This window comes from Choloepus didactylus, chromosome 3 (genome assembly GCF_015220235.1).
Source record: "Choloepus didactylus isolate mChoDid1 chromosome 3, mChoDid1.pri, whole genome shotgun sequence".
Lineage (NCBI taxonomy): Eukaryota > Metazoa > Chordata > Mammalia > Pilosa > Megalonychidae > Choloepus > Choloepus didactylus.
Window position 1 is genome coordinate 162,333,058 of NC_051309.1, and position 24,150 is coordinate 162,357,207.

General features: G+C 35.0%; 1 protein-coding gene across 1 annotated transcript in view; it reads right to left on the reverse strand.

Moving 5' to 3' along the window:
- The window catches only part of IQCM (IQ motif containing M), a 434,488-nt gene that overhangs the window by 89,915 nt on the left and 320,423 nt on the right, over positions 1-24,150 (reverse strand). The window contains exon 13 of the mRNA XM_037831487.1: positions 606-767. Coding sequence (XP_037687415.1) covers positions 606-767 — 162 coding nt within the window. The remainder of the gene's footprint in view (positions 1-605; positions 768-24,150) is intronic.

Below are 24,150 nucleotides of genomic sequence, written 5' to 3' on the forward strand. Positions count from 1 at the left end.
GGAACAATTGGAACTCACATACATTTTTTGGGCAGAGGGCGGTGGGAAGTAAATGGTACCTAGCTTGGAAGCACAACACAGAATCAATTAGGTTCTAATAATAAATACTTGAACTTTTCTAATCCTTTTTATCTTGTTATAGATTACATATCATGGTTCATTTCTGATAGTATATAACTAATTGGTACTGTTATTTTTTAAAACAGCTATATATTTAGGGGAAATTTTACCTAAGTGTTTAAGCTTGTGTTTCTGAGCTGTTTCTCAAATAATTATAAAAGGAACAGTTTAACACCTGAGGAAATGCAAAGGACATTCATTTATTATTTTAACAAATATTTACTAATAGCCCTAGTACTATTAGCCAGGTACTTTGCAAGACATTTGAGATACTAGAGCAAACAAAATAACAATCCTTAACTTATATTCTAGTGGAGGCACCAAAATGTAAAATGGCTATTTTTAAATTGAAGGCATAATGCATTTGAAATAGTGAGAATATTCTACAGTGCCTATGTATTATCCCACATCATCGAAGTAACAAGAGCTAAGTACCTTAAAGTGTAATTTCTTATTATAGAAAGAAATAAGATCCAGCATCTTACCTATATATTTATATCCTTCTTCCCCGTTTACTATGGGTCTCAGCCAAGTTGATTTAAGCTGTGCATTATTATACACATGAGCACCTTGAGGAGGATAGAGTGTAAATAACATTTCAACTGCTTTGGACTTCGTGATTAGTTCAGAATATTTTTCTTGATCTTCTGTAAAAAAAAAAGAATACTAAAATTCAAAAAAATATTTAGACATTTTACAATATGTGTTCCTTTTAAGGGACATAAATTTAAAACTATTAAACAATTTGAATACTAATTGTTGCATTGAAAACACAGGTTTTCTTTAGCCAAAGATACTTGACCAAAAATCTTACTGTTCAGATAATCCTTAGCAAACATTAAGGAGTAAGGGCCTTACTAATATCATCTTCAAGCACTATCAGTTTAAGACAGTGTTGTTAATAGCTGTGGGAAAAAAAATTAAGATAACCAGTGAACAGTATTCACATTATACATATGATAACATAACCATAAGCATATATTTTGATTTTCAGTAGCCATTAACCAATGAAATCAGATTAATATGGTAAAAAGTTGAGTAAATGTAGAATTCCAAAAACTAGAACTACTGAAAAAAATAATATTCCTAGACCACAGTTTTTAAGTAAATATTATACATGTTCTGTGACTTATTTTTTGACGGTTATAAAACACTATGTGAAAAGAATTGCTCCAAGTGCTTTAAAATACTAACTCATTTAATTTTCATAACATATCTATAAGGTAGGTCCTATTATTTCCATTTTACATGAAGAAACCGAGGCCCAGAGAAGTTAAGCCAAATCTCATAGTCCATGTGATGTAACTAGAATTCAGAATATCTAAGGAAGCTCTTATTTGTAAACAAAGCTTCATTAACTGAATATGACTTGTACTAACTAGTGGGGAAAAAGCTGGAATTAAAATACAATTTAAATTGAGAGTGAAAAAGCTCTGATTATGGCCCTTTGGCCTCCCATTTTGTAATCCCTGTTTATTGGCTGATAAACCAGTATCCTAAGGTCAATAAAGCATTCTCCTGGAACAATTCACTCAAAGACTCTACCTAGAACATTTAAAAAAAAAATGCTGACATAAATCTTCATTCATATAATCCTTACTCCTTCCTTTGTCCCTTCCTTCCTCCCTCCCTTCCTTCCTTCTTTTCTTCCCTCTTTCCTTCCTCTTTCCTACCTTCTATTTTGATTTTTTAAAAATATGTTGTATGCTCTGGTAAAATAAGTATAAAACAGTATGACATAGTGATTAAGAAAGCAGATTTGTTGGTGGAGTGTGTTGGTTATCAGGCAATCACCTTTCTGCTCTAAATCCAGCCTCCATTTTCCTGCTTGTGAGGCTAGAATATTTTTTCCTTGTTATATGGCAAGTTTTTAAGCATCATCAATAGAGGGCAATGGAGGAAACTTCCTGGTTCTGGCTGCTTCTCTTGGCAGGCTTCTGTGAGCACAGCAGCCAGCACACATAGTGCCTTCTGGGCCGGATCCCTGGCACCCCAAAGAGTACCTGCCTCCTGGGAGCTTCCTACCCATGCAGAGGGTCCCGGTGAGTTCCTAGTGAGTGTGACACCTCCCTATGGACAGTTTCCTCTGGAACCTCAGCAAGTGTCTCCCCAGCAAGGTTCACTAGCATGCCACCTCAATGAACTTTGCCATTCATTGGGCCATGGTCATCCTCTCACCAAGAAGGTCTGGACCTCAGCACTGGGGCAAGGGGGGCAACCTTAAACTTGATTCCTTCTTGGATGCTCTGCCTCAGCCCTAGGGGTAGTGGCCACTCCCTATATCTGTTCTTCTCTTCTTTATAGTTCTTTTTATGCCTAAGTAGCCAATTCCAGTTGCTCTAATTCCTTGCCATAGTTAATATGTGTAGTTTCTGTCTCCTGATTAGAACCCAAGTGATATAGAAGAAACTGGGCTTTTATCCTGGAACCACCAGGCTGTGAAATATTAGACAAATCATTATAATCTCAAGGTGATAATATTGACCTGGTTATTACTGGGATTAAATGAGATAAGGAATATGAAACATTTATAGCACCATGTCTGTAAGTACTGGATGAATGCATTATTAGTGTTCATCCAGCATTATTTCAATAATAATAAAAATTATGAGTCAGGAAGTATTTAATAAATAGCATGTTCTTGCGCCTTTCAATTATAAGCATCCTCCAGAGACATATCTCTACCTCATTTTTATTTCCTTCCTCAGATCCTGATTTTTAAAAATTTAATTAAATTTAAATTTAAATTAAATTTATAGTACAATCATGCATAAAATCAGGATTTCCTTATACCACCCTATTATTAACACCTTACATTGGTGTGGTACATTTGTTACAACTGATGAAAGCATGTTTTCATAATTGTACTATTAACTATAGTCCATGGTTTAATTTAGGTCTGCCTTTTTTTAAAGTGGAAAGTTCAAAATCATTCCTTTCAAACTAAAAAAAAAAAAAAAAAAAAAAAGCTATTCTTATCTATGTTCAGATGTGCAAATAGATATTATATATATCACCTATATAATTCCAAATCTCTTTCTAACTGACAAGAGAAGAAAGAAAGCTAGAACTACTATAAAGCAGTGCTGAAGCATAAATCCTGCTTTTCTTTTTTACCCAAGTAATACTGTAAGAAGTTCAGCAGAGTTGCTACTCAGGCAGTAGAGATCCTTTCCAGTTGTGAAGGAAATTAAGGATGGAGTATTAAATCCACAGGAAATCATATAGCTCAAATAAAGATAACCTTGAAGTTTTCCATTACAAACAAAATAGGGAAACAAAATAGATCAGAGCTTCTCTCTTTCAAATCATAAATAAAAAAAAAATGAAGTAGGAAAAACTAGGAATAATAGTAGTTTAGTGGAAAAGGATCTAATTGCACATAAGGCCTCCCCTCTCCCCGTATCTTTCTAATTAATTTAGCTTTTTAAAAAAATATGTTTAGTAACATTACTTCATAGGATTATGCTTATCAGTTTTAATAAAGCATTTTATTTCCCATAATGGCAAATGCTTCAATTTCAGAAAAAATAAAATGCCTATATTAAATTTGAATTTAGAACTGCCATGTTCTATTACTAGCTTATCCTGATTGAAGACTAAGTAGAAAAACACAAATGTTGACCTTGCAAGGATAACGTGATATAGCAATAAACGTATCATCAGACACACGTGGAAGGTTTTTATCTCAGTGTCTTGCTAATGCTAACATTTGTCATTGCATAATGCTAATGAAATCTTGAGGCTTATATAAACAAAGGACCATGCATTTTGAATGATTTTTCTTTCCTTCACAATATCATTCGAAGTTGATTACAAATAAGCATTTTTATTCATTTATAAAAACATGTATCAGGTACTAAAAGTAATTCATGTTCTCTTTATTTTTTTACATGTTATCTCAACAAAAAACAGGAATTTTTGTTGCTGATGTTGATAATGTTTGCTATTTATAGAACACCTTTCCTTTAATACACTTCTAAGTCAACATTACTGCATTGGATTTAAATGTGGTAACACTATTCTCAAAACTCAAAAGAATAAGAGCTCTTCCTTACCCCTTCTTCATCAAACCATATATGTAGTGAAAATCTGAAGATCGTACATTTGTGTGGGGGTCTGCTACTGTGGCAAAAGCCCACGTGGAATTTCTATAACTCTGTATTGACCCAGTCACCAGGTGGTTCATTATCCTCCCTGAGAGGCAGTGGTGGTGGTTAGAACAGGGGAGCTTTGATGCTTGGATGTCAACCTCGGATCTGCCAATTACCAGGTGTGTGATCTGAAGCAAGTTAGTCAACTTCTCTTTGCCTAATATCATGGTAAAAATGTGCACATCATAGGGCTGCCATGAGGAATAAGTTAGGTTAACGTAAGTAAAGTCTTTTAAAAACAGCATTACTTAAATGTTATTTATTACTATTATGATTCCCTCTATTCAGCAGACCCTGGTACATTCTTTATCTTATTTACATCACAATAGCAGCTTCCAGGCTCCTCTCTCTCTTGCTTGTGCTCTGGGTGAGTTGATGGAAAAAGGACCATCTTTCTGAAGTCATTGTCCTTTCTGGTCACTCCTAACAATATTTTGGGTGCTCTATGGGTCACTGGGTGCTCATGATAGTGAGCGGTGCCCTGGCAGTTTCTGCTGTTTTCAGACGCTTTTTGGATTCATCAGTTGCTGATGGGCAACTAATTGGCATTATGGTAATCTTTCTTGTTATTATTATTAGCAAAAAAACCCCAGCAATATTTACCATATTTTATTGAATCTAAGACATTCCAAATCATAATGAGCTCATCTCTTTATTTTCCACTAAGAAATATGTCTCACCATTTAAGTATGACATGCCATTGGTTTTAAAACAGCCAAATTCTAGAGACAATCAAATAATGAAAATATTCATCTTAGAATTAACAAATATGGTAAAAGCAAGATTTCCAATTGCCTAAAAGCAAGATTTCCAATTGACAGGTATATTTGGTTGAATAAAAGGCACCTCAAACTCTACATGCCAAAACCTGAGTTCCCTGTCTCAGTAAATAGCATGCAACTTACAGTACAACCTAGAAAACAAGGAGCCATCGTTGTGGATCTGCCTCACTCCCCACGGCCACCATCCTAGAAAAACTATCATCTATCATTATTCAAATGCATTAGACTCCTAAGTGGCCTTCATGAGACCACCCTGTGCTACTTTCAGTATTGTCTCTAATCAGCAGCCAGAAGAGTATTTTAAAAATGTAAACCCAACCATACGTTCTCCTAATCAGTGGTTTTTTGATGGCTGCTAACTATGGTCTAACAGGCTCTGAACCTTCTGGCCCCTGCCTCCCCCTCCCTCTGTGTTCTAGTCACCCTGACTTTCTTTAATTTTCTTAAATATACCTTACTTCCTCCTGTTTCAGACCTTTTCATAAGATGATCTGTCTACCTGACATGTTCTCTCTCCAAACCCTTTCCCCTATTGCCTCATTAACTTCTACACTACCTTCATATCTCTCCCCAAAGTTTCCTCTGATTCCCAACTAAACTAGATCAACTCTCCATATTATATGTTCTACACATTATTGCTCTCAGCACTTCTCCTCCATTACACTTATTGCAGTTTGGAAATATATTTTTCATCTTATTATTTGATTAATATCCATTTCACTCACATGATTGTAAGTTCCAGAGGGCAAGGTCCATGACCATTTGCTAACCACTGTATCCCTTAGCATTAGCCCTATGCCTGATGCTTAGAAAGGGTTGATAAAAGCCCTTTTAGCTAATGCCTGGATACGATAATAATTGCTAGAATTTATTGAGAGCTTAATATATGCAGGCAGGCAGTGGTTACATACATTAACTCACATACTTTTAACTTACTGACAATCCTATGAGTTCAATACTATCATACTCATATCACAGCTCAAGATACTGAGACACAGAGAGATTAGAGAGTGTTTTCAAGACCTCCCAGCTAGTAAGGGGTAGAAACCAGGATCTAAATCCAATTCTGCCTAACTTTGAAGTCTGCCCTTTTAAGCAGGATGCCTCATTATTTTAAGAGAATTTCCAATATCTAGGGACTGTTAGCGGCTTCATTGGTTGCTAGTCAACTAGGGGTCTTTTCAATCATTCAAATCTTTCAAATCCTTTCAAATCCTTTAGCTGTCCCTGTAAAATACAGTCTGCTAGTCAGCACTATGGTTTTTATCATAAAGCAGTAGGTCATAGCTTTTCCCAGGGAGTTTTCTGATTCTGGTCTTCTCCACACATCTTATTTTGTAGGGACTATTGCAGAGCTGTCAGATCCAAACCACTATTGTAGAGTGATTAAAATTCTCTCAGTTTGCTAAGGTTATATACCAGTATAAAATCCTACAATGTGACCTTTTTAACCACATCTAGTTTCCCCTGACTCTCAGATAATGAGGCTCATCATGTTTAATGTTCAAGGTGGTGACTTTTCAGAGAACCCAGAGATTATCTACCCATCCAATCCCAAAAAGGGTGCTATATTATTGAAAGGTTATTTTCTCCCACCTGCAGAGTCTGAATTTGAATATTTAAGACAGTGGCTCCCAGATATGTACTTCAGTGATCAAAAGAATTTAAAAATTAATTTTAAAAGTTAAAAATTAGGAAATTGATATAAAGAGTTGCCAGCATTACATTCTGCTAAGGAAAAATGATAAAAAGAAAGACCATCTATTATCACAATTTTTCCTTTTTTATTATTATTAAAGACTATTTTAACATTAAAACTCCATAAGCAACAAAATCTCAGATAAAAGAACAATGCCTAGTGTTGGATGGTGAGAACATTGAACTTACAGGATTTTGAAAAGTGTCAACATCTTCCTATTATTACTAACCCTTAACACAAACCCCAACATAAACACAAGCCTTAGAAAGGCCATGTGACAACAGATAAACAACCCAATTTAAAAACCGAATGGGCAAAAACTTGAATAGTCATTTCTCCAAAGAAGATATACAATGAGTGCCAAAAAGCACATGCAACGATGCTCAACATCTATAGCCACTAAGAAAATGCGAATCAAAACCACAATGAGATACCATCTCACATCCACTAGAATAACTACTATTTAAAAAGAAACCAGAAAATAAGTGATGGAGAGGATGTAGAGAAAGAGGAATACTCATATATTGTCGGTGGTAATGTAAAATGGCACAACCACTGTGAAAGACAGTTTGGCAGTTCCTCAGAAAGTTGAGCATAGAATTACCATATGACCCAGCAATACCACTTCTAGGTATATAACCAAAAGAACTGAAAGCAGGGATTTGAACGCATATTTGCACACTCTTGGCAGCAACCCAAGTGTTCACTGAGGGATGAATGGATAAACAAAATGTGGTAGATACATGCAATAGAATATTATTCAGCTGTAAAAAGGAATGAAGTTCTGATACATGATACAATATGAATGAACCTTGAAGACATCATATTGAGTGAAATAAGCCAAGCACAAAAGAAGAAACATTGTATGACCTCACTTGTATAAAATAATTAGAATATGTAAATTCATAGAGTCAGAAACTAGAATATAAGTTACCAGGGACCAAGGTGGGGCATGGTGGGTGGCGATGGGGAGAAATGGGTAGTTAATGCCTAATTGGTAGAGTTTCAGGGCAATGGAAAATTTTGGTAATGGAAGGTGGTGATGGTGCCACAGCATTGTGAGTGTAATTAGTGCACTGAATTTGAGTGGCTAGATTGTATATATGTTACCAGAAAAAAAATGAAAAACAAAATAAAACATAGAACTGGACAACACAAACAGTGAACCCTAATGTAAACTATGGACTATAGTTCATGGTATAATTTTAATAATACTGTTTCATCAATTGTAACAAAGTTACCACATTAGTACACAACGTAAATAGCAAAACTGTGGGGGTGGATGAGAGTATATGGGAACTCCAATTACTGCATGAGTTTTCTGTAAACCTCTAACTGCTCTAATAAAAAAGGGAAAGCAAAACAAAACAGGGCACATGTAAAAATTATTACGTTCAAGACCAGTCCTAAGTGCATCATAGAAAATTAGGTTGCTAACAAAGCTTTACTAGTGACCCGAAGTTACTGAACCAGAATGACGACCTAATTATTGAAGTCTACTTTAATAACTATTTAACAAGTATGGGTAAAAATAGCCTAATTCTCTAACGTTACCCAGTATCAGCATCTTGTGTAACTAAATTTACATGAATCTAGGCAAAAATCGACTTTATAGGCTTCAAACTAACACAAAGTTCATAGGCTAAAAATAATGACAACAGGCAATGAGGTTTTATCCCATTGTGAATATTATGCATTCCCATGAGCCATTGAACACCTAAGATTTTCAGTATGGGGTTAAATCTGAGCTTGAACTGGAGTCAAATAGACTATAACCCACTGTAAAGGACCAATTTCTAAATTTTGTGATTTTAAGATCATGTCGCCGTTCAGTTAAATCACTTTATGTTGCATTCATTTTCTTCTATTTGAAATAAGCGAGTGTCATACTTTTTTGTCATGCCATTTTTATCTAAGCTTTTTCTATTCATTACCAAATTTTAAAAGAAGGATACCAATTTATCAACATGAAAAATTATACATGTCTTGAACAAGGGAAAGTGAGTCTAAAGACAGCCCAATTCCTAAATTAATGAAACTTTCTGACATTTAATTTCTTTTAAGCTGAAATATAAGATCTCAAAGATCACTGATGAAGGAATAAAACATTAATATTCAGAACCAAAGGGCAAAATGGTTAAGAAGGCAGTTTAACAATATGTCACTGAATGATATAACCTGTAAAAATAAATGCAAGAACAATTGATCTCTTACATTACAATTAAGTACTGGGAGTACTTAAGTTGAACAAGAGCAAAAATGTTCGTTAACTCTTGACTGAGATTAAAGGATACAAAATGAGGAGGTAAACTAATGGGAAAATGGTTGAACTACAGCAAATAGCACTACTTTTAAATACCCTCAGCTCATGAAAGCAGGCATATAATATAAATTTTACCAGAATATTTTTCACTGCTTTTTAATTCAAAGACTAAATTTGTGAAAATCATGCACTTGATACATATCTTTATAAATCCATTCAAAACTCTATTGTAAAATAGAAAATTAGTAGATCATAGTCATTTGATTGTTCAACAAAGTACAGTTATTTTAAAAGGTCTACTTCTTTAATGGATTAAATATATAGAGTTCATAAATATCCTAACATTTTAATTTTATTTCCATGTTGATTTTGTTATTTTTACTTTCTAATGTTACAAGTGAATTAGATATGTTTTCTAATGATGGATAGCAAAAGCCAAAAGACTTTTCCTTTTTTTCTGTCTTCATAGAATTTAGATAGAAAAATCAATTATATTACTATATATAAATAAATCAAATAGCTTGCCGAAAATGCTAAAATAATTTTTGTTAATAATTTAAGGATTACTTTTGAAGGATATTTTCTTTCTTCTAAAAGCCTTTGTGTGTGTGGGCGTGTGTGTGTACTGGAGGTAATAAAAACAATGTCTCATAAATGATTGGAGTATTATGATTTATTGTAAGTACTCTGCTTTAAAACATATGCCTTCTGTTTTTTGCTGTTAAGGTATGGGTCTCAAGACAACCAGATTAAATCCAATAACATTGGATTTAATTTCTGACAGATTAAAGAGAATGTTCCTCTGAATTTAATTTAAATGCATTCACTTGTGGGAATAATGGAGTATCAAAAAATTCTTGTAACTTGAAAACACAGTGGCAAATTTTATTGGGGTCCCCATACATAATTCTCAAGATACTTATTTTTACATTTTTTGGAAGAGTTTTAGCAAAGAAACTTACTTCCTATGTTGGAAGCATTAAAATTCCAATTAATAAATATAGTTATTCTTAATTGTCAATTAAATTTTCAATTACCCATTCCCATTGTTTTACTTGCCACAGATTGCCACTGTTTTGTTTTGTTTTGTTATTTTCCTTTATGTGTGCATATCCTCAAAGGCAAGGGGGGAGGTGGAATCCAACCAACCCCTTAGCAATATCAGTTTTCAAATGTGCATTGGGGAGAAAGTTGGAGTTAATTATATATGCTCAATATTTTAAGTATTTTTGTCCCATACTATTTTAATGCCTTATAAAAATTACAATAATTGGCAGTTGACTATAACAGATTTAGTAAAGGGTATAGAGCAAAAATATTAAGAAACATAAACATTTACCCTGCCCTCTCTCAAGTGCTTAAGACTCTCTCCGGATTCAGGAGGCAAAATAATACTGGTGGTGGGTTAAATTATATACCCCAGAAAAACATGTTCTTAATCTTAATACATTCCTGTGGGTGTAAACTTACTGTACATAGGATCTTCTGAAGTTTTTTTTTTTCTTCTTTTAGTTACGGTGAGGCCAACTGAATCAGAATGTGTCTTAATCCTTAATCCTCTATTACCGAAGGCCTTTCAGGCTACAGGGACAAAGCTATCAGAGAGGAGTAGAAGTTGGAAGTCAGTATAACCAAGAAGAGGAAGGGTAAGACACCCCCAAGTGCATCGCCATGTGATGGAACATCCAAGGACCTGTGGATGCTGGCTGTCAGCCCCAGCATTAGTCTCTGGGAAGGAAGCACCACCTTGCTGACATTTTGAGTTTTGATTTCTCCTGGCTTAGGAGAAACCATGAGCCTATAAATTCTTGTTGGTAAGCCAATCCATGGTATGGTCTCTGTTTTAGCAGCTGCGAAACTAAGACAAATACTATGCTATATATGAACTCCAAAAAGCAGCAATCTTTGCTGAAGGGTTTTTCCAAGTAAATACCATTATATGATTTTTTATATGTATTAATTTAAACAATAAGTGCTGTCTTTAAGAAATGAACCAGTCTCTAGCTTTATGGACTTCATTTGCCAGACTAGTATAGATTTCTCCAAACTAGTAAAAAGGTCTATAATTTGAGGCCTGTTTATTGATTACTGAAAAAGTATAAAGTTACCCAAAATTCTTTCTGAAACAAAGTGGGTGCAAGCCAATTAATAAATGAAAGAAATTACTTATTTAACAAATGTTCAATTTACTGGCTTTTATTTATTTATAGGTATTCTGGTAGATTGATTTATGTACCCCTTCAAAGGACATGTTCTTAATCTTAATCATCATTCCTGTAGATGTAGATTTATTTGTAAATAATACCTTTTGAAGATGTTATTATTACTTAAGGTGTGGCCAGCTGAAACTGAGTGGGTCATAAGCCACATTACTGGAAACCTTATAAAGAGAAGAAACTTAGAAACCAGGAGACAGAGAAGGCCACCCAGGAAAACACCAGAAGTCAGCAGAACCCAGAAGAACAGACACAAGGAAAGAGATTGCCATGTGATGGGAGGCAGAGACGCAAGCCAAGGAACCCAAGGATTGCAACACGCCAGCACCAGAATGCTACAGACTTTGGAGAGAAAGCATGGTTTGGTCAACACCTGGATTTTGGACTTCTAGCATCCAAAACCATGAAAAAATAAATTCCCATTGTTTAAGCCAACCCATTGGGGTATTTTCCATAGCAGCATGGAACATTAAGAGTTTTCAATATGTAATAATATCCCTGGTTAATGGTGGCAGAGAAAAAGCAAATTTTTCTCTGCTCTTCTCCCATGATAGCCAAGAAAAACATGCTTTAATCTATCAAAAATACAAATACTACAACTGCATCTTTAGTGAAACGTGGAAATGTCCACAACCTCAAATAACTTTGAAGAATATATGATAGAAACAGTAAAATTTAGACCTAAATGAGACATAATGCCTTGAACTGGCACAAACCTCCTCAGATCTTGGCCAAGATGGAGATATCTCTGAAAGGAAGAGTCACAGTGCTGAAGGACCCATCCAGGAACCCTCAAATGGAGTGACAAGACCTAGATGTATGGATGGACCATGAGAGAAACAGAGAACTTAACCATAAAACCCAGTCCACACAAAACCTCAGTATGATAGCTGAGATGGAGCTGATGGAAGCAAGGTTCATATCCATCCCACATGCAAAACACATTCACCCTGTTCCAATATCCCCAAAGGCCTCAATCCAAACAGCATCAATTTAAAGTCCAAAATCTCATCCAAATCTTGTCAGCACAAAAATCCCCAATCACATCATCTAAATCATTTAAATTTGGTATAGGTGGGGCTCTAGGTATAATCCATCTTGGGGCACAACTCCTCTCCATTTGTGGGCCAGGCATAAGATAATAGTTATAGACATTCCTGATCAAAAAAGAAAGGAAATGAAAAGAGAAAAAGGAGTCACTGGTCCTAAGCATTTTTGAAATCCTAACTCTGTTAGGTGCCAAGGCCTGGGGATAATCCTCTGTGGTTCTCCACTCTACCCACTGAGACATTCTTCATTTTCTTGGAAAACAGCAGAGGTTTGCAGCTGAGTAATTTCATCAGTGTGTTTCCTACCTGTACCCTTGGGGCACCTGGGTGCCTTCTTTCATTTCTTGCTGCCTCTGACTCTTTTAGTCCAAGCTGGCAGAGTTCTGCTGGTATAAAATTCTCAAAAACTTGTGGTTCCCTCAAGTATGTCATGGGGATTCACGCTATTAGACAAGAGGTTGCTGCACAGCTCTTTCCAGGATAATCCCAGCTTCATTCCTTATTTATGCTGAGTTGACTGGAAGGATCTATCAATCAGTCTTACTATTAATCTCTTCAAAGAGACTTTGTGTGACTGAACACTCGGACCTCTTAAAGTTTCTGAGGTTTTGGTGAAAGGTTGTCCAGCCACACCCTCAGCTTTTCCTCCAGAGCATACTTTCCTTACAGTGGACCTCTTAATTTCAGCATCTTTCACAACCTGGATAGGTTGAGAATTTCTCAAATCAAATCCTGCTTCCTTTATGTTTAACAGGTCTTATCACAATGTATAATTTCTTAAATTTTACTACAAGCAGCATCAAAAAATATACAGGCAGCATCTTTAAATACTTTACTGCCCTCACCAGCAGCACATCCATATCTCTACTAATATATTCTCTAAAATGAATTAGGAATTCTCTGCCACACTGCTCATGGCCTCTGAGTCCACACTTGCAGAGTCATTATCATCCATATTTCTTCTCTAATAGTCTGTTCAAGTCAAACAATCTTGGCTTTTTCTATCATGCTCTTCAAAATTCTTCCAGCCTTCACCCACTGTCTAATTCCATATTTTTAGTTATTTGTTATTCACAAGCACCCTCTCTCATTACCAAAATCTGTATCTGTCAAGGTTCAATTAGAAAAGCAGAACCAGTAAGAGAGATATATTAAGAGACTTATTGCAAAAAATTGGCTTATGTGATTGTAGAGACTGGCTAGTCAGGAAGGGCAGTCTAGAATTCTAGAGCATGAGCTGAAGCTGCTGCCAAAAGGAATTTCTTCTTCAGGGAAGCCTCAGCTCTGCTTTAAAGGCCTTTCAACGGATGGAATCAGACCCACCTAGTTTATCTATATCTCCTTTACTTAAAGTCAACATATTATGGGCTTTAGTCATATCTACAAAATACCTTCACAGCCACCCCTACATTAATGCTTGATTGAATAACTGGGATCTGAAGCCTGGCCAAACTGACATATCAAAAAAGACCATCACAAGCCTATTGAATTTAAGAAGATAGAAAGTGCCTTAGGGAACCCAAATCATTTCCAAAATCATTTTCAGATTTTCCAAAATAATATTTGGTAAAAGAAAAATAAAAGTACCTGTAAATTTTTGAGAGAAAATTTGATTTATGAGTTTTTTTGTTTTTTTTTTAATCTTCATTTTATTGAGATATATTCACATACCACGCAGTCATACAAAACAAATCGTACTTTCAATTGTTTACAGTACCATTACATAGTGGTACATTCATCACCCAAATCAATCCCTGACACCTTCATTGGCACACACATGAAAATAACAAGAATAATAATTAGAGTGAAAAAGAGCAATTGAAGTAAAAAAGAACACTGGGTACCTTTGTCTGTTTGTTTCCTTCCCCTATTTTTCTACTCATCCATCCATAAACTAGACAAAGTGGAGTGTGGTCCTTATGGCTTTCCCAATCCCATTGTCACCCCTCATAAGCTACATTTTTATACAACTGTCTTCGAGATTCATGGGTTCTGGGTTGTAGTTTGATAGTTTCAGGTATCCACCACCAGCTACCCCAATTCTTTAGAACCTAAAAAGGGTTGTCTAAAGTGTGCATAAGAGTGCCCACCAGAGTGACCTCTCGGCTCCTTTTGGAATCTCTCTGCCACTGAAGCTTATTTCATTTCCTTTCACATCCCCCTTTTGGTCAAGAAGATGTTCTCCGTCCCACGATGCCAGGTCTACATTCCTCCCCGGGAGTCATATTCCATGTTGCCAGGGAGATTCACTCCCCTGGGTGTCTGATCCCACGTAGGGGGGAGGGCAGTGATTTCACCTTTCAAGTTGGATTTATGAGTTTTATATGAAGCCACGTTATTGTATAAAGACAGCAGAAAAACATTCTCAGGAAAAAAGCATCTAAACCTCTTCTTGGAAGAAAACAAATCAAAACAATATGATAATACAGTTTTTAAAAACTAGAGCCAAAGCTGAATCAAAATAAAGAACTCAAGAACCCATGCTAAGAAAAGAAAGAAAGAAAGAAAGAAAGAAAGAAAGAAAGAAAGAAAGAAAGAAAGAAAAAAAGAGAGAGAGAGAGGGAGGGGGAAGGAGGCTTAATAGAAAAATGGTGCAAATCCTATAAACCTTGAAAATATTTTAAAAAATCATAAGATATATTTTTAATTGGGAGAAGTTTGGGAGAAGAGGTAGAAGGAAGTTCAAATTTGATAAAACTTTCTCATTTTATTAGTAGGGTGTCAGTAGAGGTTTTTGATAAATAAGGAAATAATTTAAGTATTTAAAGTTCTAAAAGTATTCATTACAAGTACCAAAAATACAGACTAACCCTGAAAAAGCTAAACTCCCAGTGGATAACGTAATATTTTAGCTAGACATAGTGCTGCCTCCAACAGTTTAGTGGCTTGGTTACCAATGGAAAAGGGAGAAAGGCCACATATGGGTTTATTTATATTTGTCTTGCCCCACTCTCCAAATAAAATAAATGTTCTTTGCTTCTGTAGAAAGAAACATCTGCTTCTTGAATTCACATAGCATATTTTTTCTATAAATATATATAGCACACTTTACCTATGAATATGTAAATATATCACTTTACGCTGACTCCTAGAGCTAAGAAAACATTTATCAGGTTATCTAACAATTGCATTTAAGTGAAAAGTGTTATTTGGGAGAAATATTTCTGACATTTGACATAAGGTAAGCAACAAAATTTCAGTGTTTTGTGCCTGCTATTTCTTAGAAATATAAGACAATTTGCGTTATTTCCCTTTGGTATTTTTTTCCAAAGAGCAAGATTAATTGCTTGAATAAAGATGGACTTACATAATTTATAAATGTGCATGTGGTCCACTGTGCTGTATTTAATTTCTTACATAGAATAGCAAGCTTAAAGGATAATGAAAAATAGAGACCTGTTATCTCTTTTTTAATGGGCTTTAAAGGAGATTTTGTTAAATATATATATATACATGTGTGTAAACTAAAAGAAAACAGACTAGCAGGCACTAAGATAAAATGGACTGACAGAAATAATAAACAGATGGTTTTTAGTGGTCCATGGCAAATTGACAGAAAATATTAGTTAAGTTAATAGCAAATTTGAGGCTAATATATTGTATTGTCTTGAGGGAAAAGGGAAAAGGTTAATGTAGTTTAGTAAATAAAATTGAATAATCTCAAGAAGTAGTACAAAGTAAAGTGGAAAAAGGTAGATGGATTTGACTATGTTAAAATTAAGAACTACTGTTTATTGAAAGACCACCTTTCCACTCCTTTTTGAGTTGCAGATAGCCTTTTAGGCACTATATGTTAAAATTATATAGAATACACAGTGATCTGATCATAGTCACAAAGTTCAGTTTTTTCCTTTAATCCAGTATACATTCTGGAAATATTTTGTTGACAACCAGCTCCTTCTTGTGAATAATGTAACCAGTAGATAGGTCTCCAGGAACACTTTTCTTCTGACATCAAGCAGTCATCATCATGCTCAAAAATTAGCATTAACTACATATAAGTGGCTGAGAGAATGGTGGCTTAGTGTTCAACAAGACTGTCAAGATAGGTGTATCAGTCGGAGATTTCCAGAGAAACAGATCCAACAAGGTGTGTGTGTGTGTACATGCATGTTTGTGTATGTGTATGTGTGTGTGTATAATATTAATCACAAATTAAGAGATTTATTATCAGGAATTGGTTCATATGACCATGGAGGGTGACAAGTTTGAATTTGTAGGGCAGGCCAGAGGCTGGAAATTTGGTAAGAGTGATGCTGAAACCTTGAGTCTGAATTCCTTACGCTGGAAACTCAGGAATAAGTAGAGGATGTCGCCTTGAGGTGGAATTCCCTCTAATCCCTGGAAACCTCTGTTCTTCCTGTTAAGACTTCCAAATGATTGTATGATCAGGATAATCTCCTTTGTTTCATGCAAACTGGATGCTAATTCCATCTATGAAATACTACCACAGTAATAACTAGGCCAGTACTTGACCAAACAACTGGACACCATAACCTATCCAAGTTGATACATAAAATTAACCATCACAGTAGGGTAACTGGATTCCTGAAAAAGATCATGTAAGTGTGTGTGTCTGTGCTTGGATATGTGTATTTGAGTAAATCTCTGTGTTTTAGACTATTCAACAGAAGACACAGGATGTGTGCATAGATACTTCTAAAATATATAATCATATTTTTAGTTGTTACACATTTGATGCTCCAGGTATCTAATTTCAAAAATAGGATTGAAATCAATATAATAAACTATGGTTAAAAATATGACCTGGTGGTTAAAAATATGACCCTAAAAGACAAATTTTAAGGTCAATATATTGCCTTACTTTCTAGGCAAAATGATGGGATTTAGGGACCCAATTTAATGACTCTGCTGAATGCTCCTTGTGCTTAGAGTAATTGCTACCAACATGGGGTGGTAATGCAAAAGTTTTCATGAGTTCAGCATTTTTATTGGTACTGTTACTGTATGCATTCCTCTCATAACAGGCCATAGCTATTCCTCTGATGTTTTATCTAAAATCTTGGATCTTGATTCAGTTTTTTAAAGGAAGTTTTGTGTTTCAGGCAGATCATCATGTTTTATTAGAATTGCAGTTGGGAAAAAAAGGGAATATCTTTGGTTTGCTTTTCCCTGAGAAATTTGGTGTCCATTCATTTATGTTGTCATATGATGTGTTACTGATCTGATTAAAAAAATTTCCCCCATATTTATTGCTATGTGATTTAAATAAGTATTACAAACTAAAGAACATTCTCTATTTATTCCTCAATAGTGTTAAGAAATAAGCATTTTTTTCACTCCAAGACCTCTGACTTTCAGAAAAATCACCAAGGACTAAACACAAATATGTGAGTATTATCATGTTTTTAAATGTACTATATTGGGTAAAATTATCAGCTTACTGACTTAAAATTCCAAAAATGCATTTTAAAGCTTTGTTTCTTTTATTAGCAGTCTTGAGGAATTTGGAATGAGCCATTCATGCTCTCTCATATGTGACACTTATGATCTCTGAGATATATTAATAAGAAAACTGCCTAAAAAAAGGAATTCACTCCTGTGCAATGATAAAGAATAGATTCTTTGTGTCAAGCTAACTGGCCCATGAGATAATTGAATTCATGATATTGGGTCTTTCCAATATTCCCATTCAAAAGAGCTAGCTGGCTCAAATATGAATAATACTTAAATCTTTGAACAATAATAGAAATCTGTGTCAATGTCATGATTAATTTTTAAAAATTTCTAAGATGCCAAGTGGCATTTTTACTGGAATTGCACAGGCATGGGGGGAAACTTGAGAAATTATTTCAGCAAACAAAAACATAGAATTTCTCACAGGAAACTAGACCTTAATTTTTGCCATCTCTGGAAATGGCACTGATGGACAAAATAAGCCTTACAATTATTCATTTATTAACTATGCAACTAGGTATAGAATTGATGTTAAAATTCAAATTAAATACATGCATTCTTCTAAATTCTCCATATGAAATATTTTCCTGAAGCATTCATTTTAGTAGAATATTTAATAAAGAAATTTAGGGCAAAATATACTGGTTTAAAGTCCCTTAAAACAAATTCAGGGGAGAAACCAAGATGGCGGCTAGGTGAGACAGGGCTAAGGAACACCTCTGTGGATAATCACAATACAAGACTAGAGGAAGCTGAACAACATCTCAGTGTCCTACAAGTCCACAGAACAGAAAATGAAAGAACAAAAGAAAGAACGGAGAAAAAAAATAAAAAAAATCGAAATGGATCTCAGGGAAACGATAGATAAAATAAAACGTCCAAACTTAAGACTCATTGGTGTCCCAGAAGGGGAAGAGAAGGGTAAAGTTCTAGAAAGAGTATTCAAAGAAATTGTTGGGGAAAACTTCCCCAACCTTCTACACAATCTAAATACACAAAGCATAAATGCCCAGCTAACTCCAAATAGAATAAATCCAAATAAACCCACTCCGAGACATATTCTGATCAGACTCTCAAATACTGAAGAGAAGGAGCAAGTTCTGAAAGCAGCAAGAGAAAAGCAATTCACCACATACAAAGGAAACAACATAAGACAAAGTTGTGACTACTCAGTGGCCACCATGGAGGCAAGAAGGCAGTGGCATGACATATTTAAAATACTGAGAGAGAAAAATTTCCAACCAAGAATACTTTATCCAGCAAAACTCTCCTTCAAATTCGAGGGAGAGCTTAAATTTTTCACAGACAAACAAATGCTGAGAGACTTTGCCAATAAAAGACCTGCCCTACTTCAGATTCTAAAGGGAACCCTACCAACAGAGAAACAACAGAAAGAAGAAAGAGATATAGAGAATTTTAACAGACATATATAGTACCTTACATCCCAAAGCACCAGGACACTCACTTTTCTCTAGCGATCACGGATCTTTCTCCAGAAGGGACCATAAGCTGGGACATAAAACAAGCCTCAAGAAATTAAAAAAAAAAAAAAAAAAAAATTGAATATACTCAAAGCACATTCTCCAACCACAATGGAATACAAATAGAAGTTAACAATTTTTGAACTGTAACTCCACTATTTACTTCCTACATGATATAAATTCCACAAACCCTAATGACAAATCAGTGGTTTTGAACTCAATGTAATATATAGACAACTATATAAAGGTAGGGGAATGGAGGAGTATAGGAACATAGTTTATGTGTCCTATTGAAGTGAAGGTGGTATCAAAGAAAAACAAGATTGATATGGATTTAAGAGGTTAATTTTAACCCCCACAGCAAACACAAAGAAACTATCAGAGAATGTAACCATAGAGATGAATTGTAGAGTTCGGGTTAAGAGAAATGGGGGAAGGGGCAATGGGGAGTTAACAAATGAGGGTGGAGTTGCTGTTTGAGGTGAGGGGAAATTTCTAGTAATGGATGGTGGGAAAGAGGATTACAACATTCTAAATGTGATTAATCCCACTAATGGAAGGCTAGGGAGGGGGTGGAATGGGAAGATTTAGGCTGTATATATGTTCCCACAACTAAAAAAAAAAAAGACAGTCTAAATAGATGATTGAAAGCCAAGGATGAACTTGGATGGAATTAGAGGATAGAGGACAGGTGGCTCAAAGGGACACAGTTGAGACATAAGGTAAAGGAGATATAGAATGTAAGCTTTGTATCATTGTTGAATCTCTTGTACTTCTGCACTTAATGGGATTGCATAAAAGACTGTTCTTGTTCATGGGAGTGTATACGTGAATTATAGTGTATGTTCAAGGATGTGTGCAGCTAGCTCTCATATGTTCAGAAGACAGAGCAATAGATGATGGATGATAGATAGGGAGGGAGGGAAAGAAATAGCGATGTGACAGCATGTTAAGGTTGGTGGATTGAGCTATCGGGGGAGGGGGTCAGGGTATGATGGAATTCTTTGTATGGGGTTAGTATTGTTTTTGCAACTGTTCCTATAACTTTGAATTTATTTCAAAAAAAAAGAAAAAAAAAACTCAGGATAATCAGTAATAATTCCATAGAATTAGAACTACAAGCCAGAAGATGGTTTATATTTCAAATTTGTTAGTGAAATTCAAATATTGCCAACAGTGTTAAGTTTCCTCCAAAATGTCAACCTATTATGAAGTTAAAAGAGAAGAAATCTAAAATTTATTTATTGAGCACTATTTATTTAGCAATCATTATGTGCTAGACACTGTTGGGTAACAGAGATAAAGAGAGCACAAAGTGATCCTTCCTTCCTGGACCTGACAGGCTGGGATACGAGATAGATAATAAAGAAGTAAATGAAAAATATATATATATATAATTACAAATTATTATGCATGTTACAAAGGAAAATGTCATAGTTACGTGCAAGAAAATAATATGGCAGGTAATATGTTTAAAAAAACGTCAAAAGTCTATTAAGGTAGTGTTTCCCTCCAAACAAGTTAAGGGTCCCATGGAATGCTACTGTCCATGGTAAGGTAATATCTCTGATCACTAAAACATTTCATGAGAAACCTTATCACTATATTCACATTGTTAGCCATCTGGAAAAAAAAATGTAATTTCATTACATAAAAATAAGGCCTACAAAGAACATAGCAGAAAATTCCTTAAGCAATAAACTGGTTGTTATTGTTTAGTAAACAATTTTGAATACATGAACACAATAAGTTAAGGAAAAAAGGATGATGAAACCTCTTATCTAAGTTTATAGGAAAAAATAAACAGGAAGTAATGTTAGGGACCAAGATTTATGAAAGGCAATTATAAGTGAAAGTAATTGAGAGCATTTAAGCTCAGAAGTCTAAGATTATTCTCTAATCCTCTTGCTGCTTTTTGCCTTTTTAAAAATGTAAACATTTTTAAATTAAATAACCCTGCTGTGTGGTGAGTTTTAATTTGTTGCTATCCAATTTTCAAGACAGAAAAACAACCTAGGACTTACTTTTCTTAAAGAAAATACTAGAAAAGAGAGATTCAAACTGTTTTAACTAATGTTCTTATAGACAAGTTAGCTTGCTGCCTTAAATATTTTGAAAAATAATTTAGAATTTAATATTTTAGCCACAAAATCTTTTCTACAAGTGGCAAGGAATAGAGAAATTTAATAATTAATTTATAGGTTGCAAACAGATAAATCCACCCTATGAAAACTATTCTGTTTCCATTATCCTCTACAAAGAACTAGGTTTAGGGTTTACCACAGATTAAATAGTTTATTGTTTGGATGCCCTAGGCAGCCATCCAGTTAGCAAATGGCTAACATAAGTCATAATAATAAAGCTAGATGAAAGGTTTCTGTCATTATTTTACTTTTTATAATCTAGTGCTGTTATATAATCAACAGCACTAGATTATAGTTCAGTGGGAGTGTGAATCCCTGCCTGATTCCTGGAAAATGTTCCTATATGTTCCATACTATGCTAAAACAAAAACTTCAAAATAAATCAGGAAACATTATACTCTCTATTCTAAAAGACTATGATACAATCATGTGTTCAAGATGAATATACAATAATTCTTGCTTTCCTTTCAATGGCCTAAAACAGTCACAGGATGAAAACGAAGGATGCTTTGTCTTGAAGCACTTATCATATTGCCTCCCCTTAATGTCAAAGTATCACTCTCATACCAGCCTTGGCAATGCCTGGCACTTAGGAGGCATTCAGTAAATTCTGGCTGTTGGATTAACTGAGAAGGGAGTTATGAAGAAGTAATTGCAAAGCCAAAATCATAAAAAGACCCCAAAATTATTTTTAATTTCACAATCTAATCTTAGCTTGGTTTCAAGGTTTTAGAAGTGGGAAGGGGGTTAAAGATCTCTGGGATCAAAGATGACATGTTTTATTAAATCAGGCAGAGTATCACATAAGTAGATCAATAGTCATATATTGAAAGAAGGAAAAACAGAGAAAAAATGGAATAAAATAAAGGAGGAAAGGAGGAAGGGAAAGAGGGAAAAGGAAAGGAAGGAAGAGAGGGAGGGAGGGTAGGAGGGAGGAGGAAAAGGGAGGAAGGGAAGGGGGACAAGAAGGAAAAAGGGAAAGATCAAGTGACTGAATGTATAAACTAATAACTGGACATACAAAGCTGTCATTTTTTTAATTCCCACCTCTGCCATGTGGATCAAAAGTTACTGATAATAACTGAAAAAAATGTTTATTTCTGGTGGACTAAAGATGTCTGCTTACAGGAAACATCAAGTATTGATTTTCAAATATCCTGGTGGCACCCTCAGACATACTAGTGTTACACTAGTTTAAAATTCTTCTCTGTTAAGAAAAATCAATATCAAATTAAGTCATTAAGGTAGTTTTCACTTGAGACACATAAAGGGTCCCATGGAATGCTACTGTCCATGCATGATAAGGTAACATCTATAGACACTTCATCATGTTATGACATCAAGAATAATTTCCCTTTGAAAGGAGTTTTAAAAATATGCTTTATGCTTGTGAACTTCTGTCATATTTATTTACATTACCCAAGATTGAAAAATGTCAAAGAAAGGAAACATGAAGAAAATATATAACTTTTGGTTTTATTTTCAACGTTGAAACTACTGAAAAAAAAAAAAAAGAAAGATTCTAGGCTAGCAAGTTTCTTGCCAATGGCAACACGAAGCCAATGAAACTGAAGGAATAATTTACATATATCCATCCTAAAACTATAACATGCAGTGTGATCATTTTCAAGAAAATAAATTTCCATTTAAAAAGACAATTTTATCAAAACTTGGATTGTCTTGTAGTATCCTGTGAGGTTGCTTGTCACACTATCACAGTAAAGAAGTGATGCAGGACTGAAGACTGAGGAGATTCTGAAGAAACCAAATACTCAGAATAGAAATGGTCAAAATTGTTTATGGCATGGATAAAAGATAAACGTGAGTTCCCTTAGAACTCACTATAGGAATCCAAATCTAAGCTAAAGGAAAGGTATAGAATTCAGAGATCTGTTGAGACACAAACATCTATTTCCCAAGACCTTCTTTTTTAAATAAAATATTAGAAAATGGGAAAGTAAATATCCTACACTATAACGGTCAGTTGCTTTTACAGGCTTTATCCATCACATATATACTATGCTTCTCCTGAGACAAATTGTGCATAAACCTTAATATCTATTAAGTGATCTATGAATTATTTGAGCATCTTTTTATTGCTAATGTTAATATTATACAACTGTGCTGCCCAAATGCAGATCATGATTTGGCAGGTAGGTAGGGCATGAGATTCTGCATTCTAACATGCCCCAAAGTGATGTCAGTGCTGCTGGTCCTCATGCCACACGCTATATTGAAGGTTCTAAGGAGCTGGTTGGCCAGTGCAGGGCAATGGTCTGCTCCACAGGGAGATCAAAAGGAGAATAATGCCACTTCTTCATAAATAAAATGACTCATTCTTCAGCAAGAAAATGACTCAGTCAAATCAACTGAAATAACAGCCAAGAATGGCAGGCCAGCCCAGCTGTCTTACTGCCCGTGTGCTCCCCTTGATCACCTAACACCATGGAAAGGAGATGAGGCAGTGTTACAGGGATAGAGACAAGTGAAAAACTACTCATCTTTTCCCATCTCTAACACTGCACCTACCACCTGCAGTGCAGTGAAGTTAATTTTCAATAAAGCAACAGAACTCCTTTCCATGGTTTGAATTTCTGGTTTTCCTCTTTATCATGCATATTTTTCTTCCTTTTCCACTAGGAGTCTGTTAGTTATTATGGAAACAATGACTCTGGTGTGTATGAGGAAGGGTGACATTAAGTATTTTCAACTGAGGCAAAATGCCACAGGTTGCATTCAATTCTCAGAGCAGGGTTTTCACCACAGCTGGAGAGCAGCAAATTAAATCAGAAATTAGAATGCTGAATTATTCTGGATTCAACTC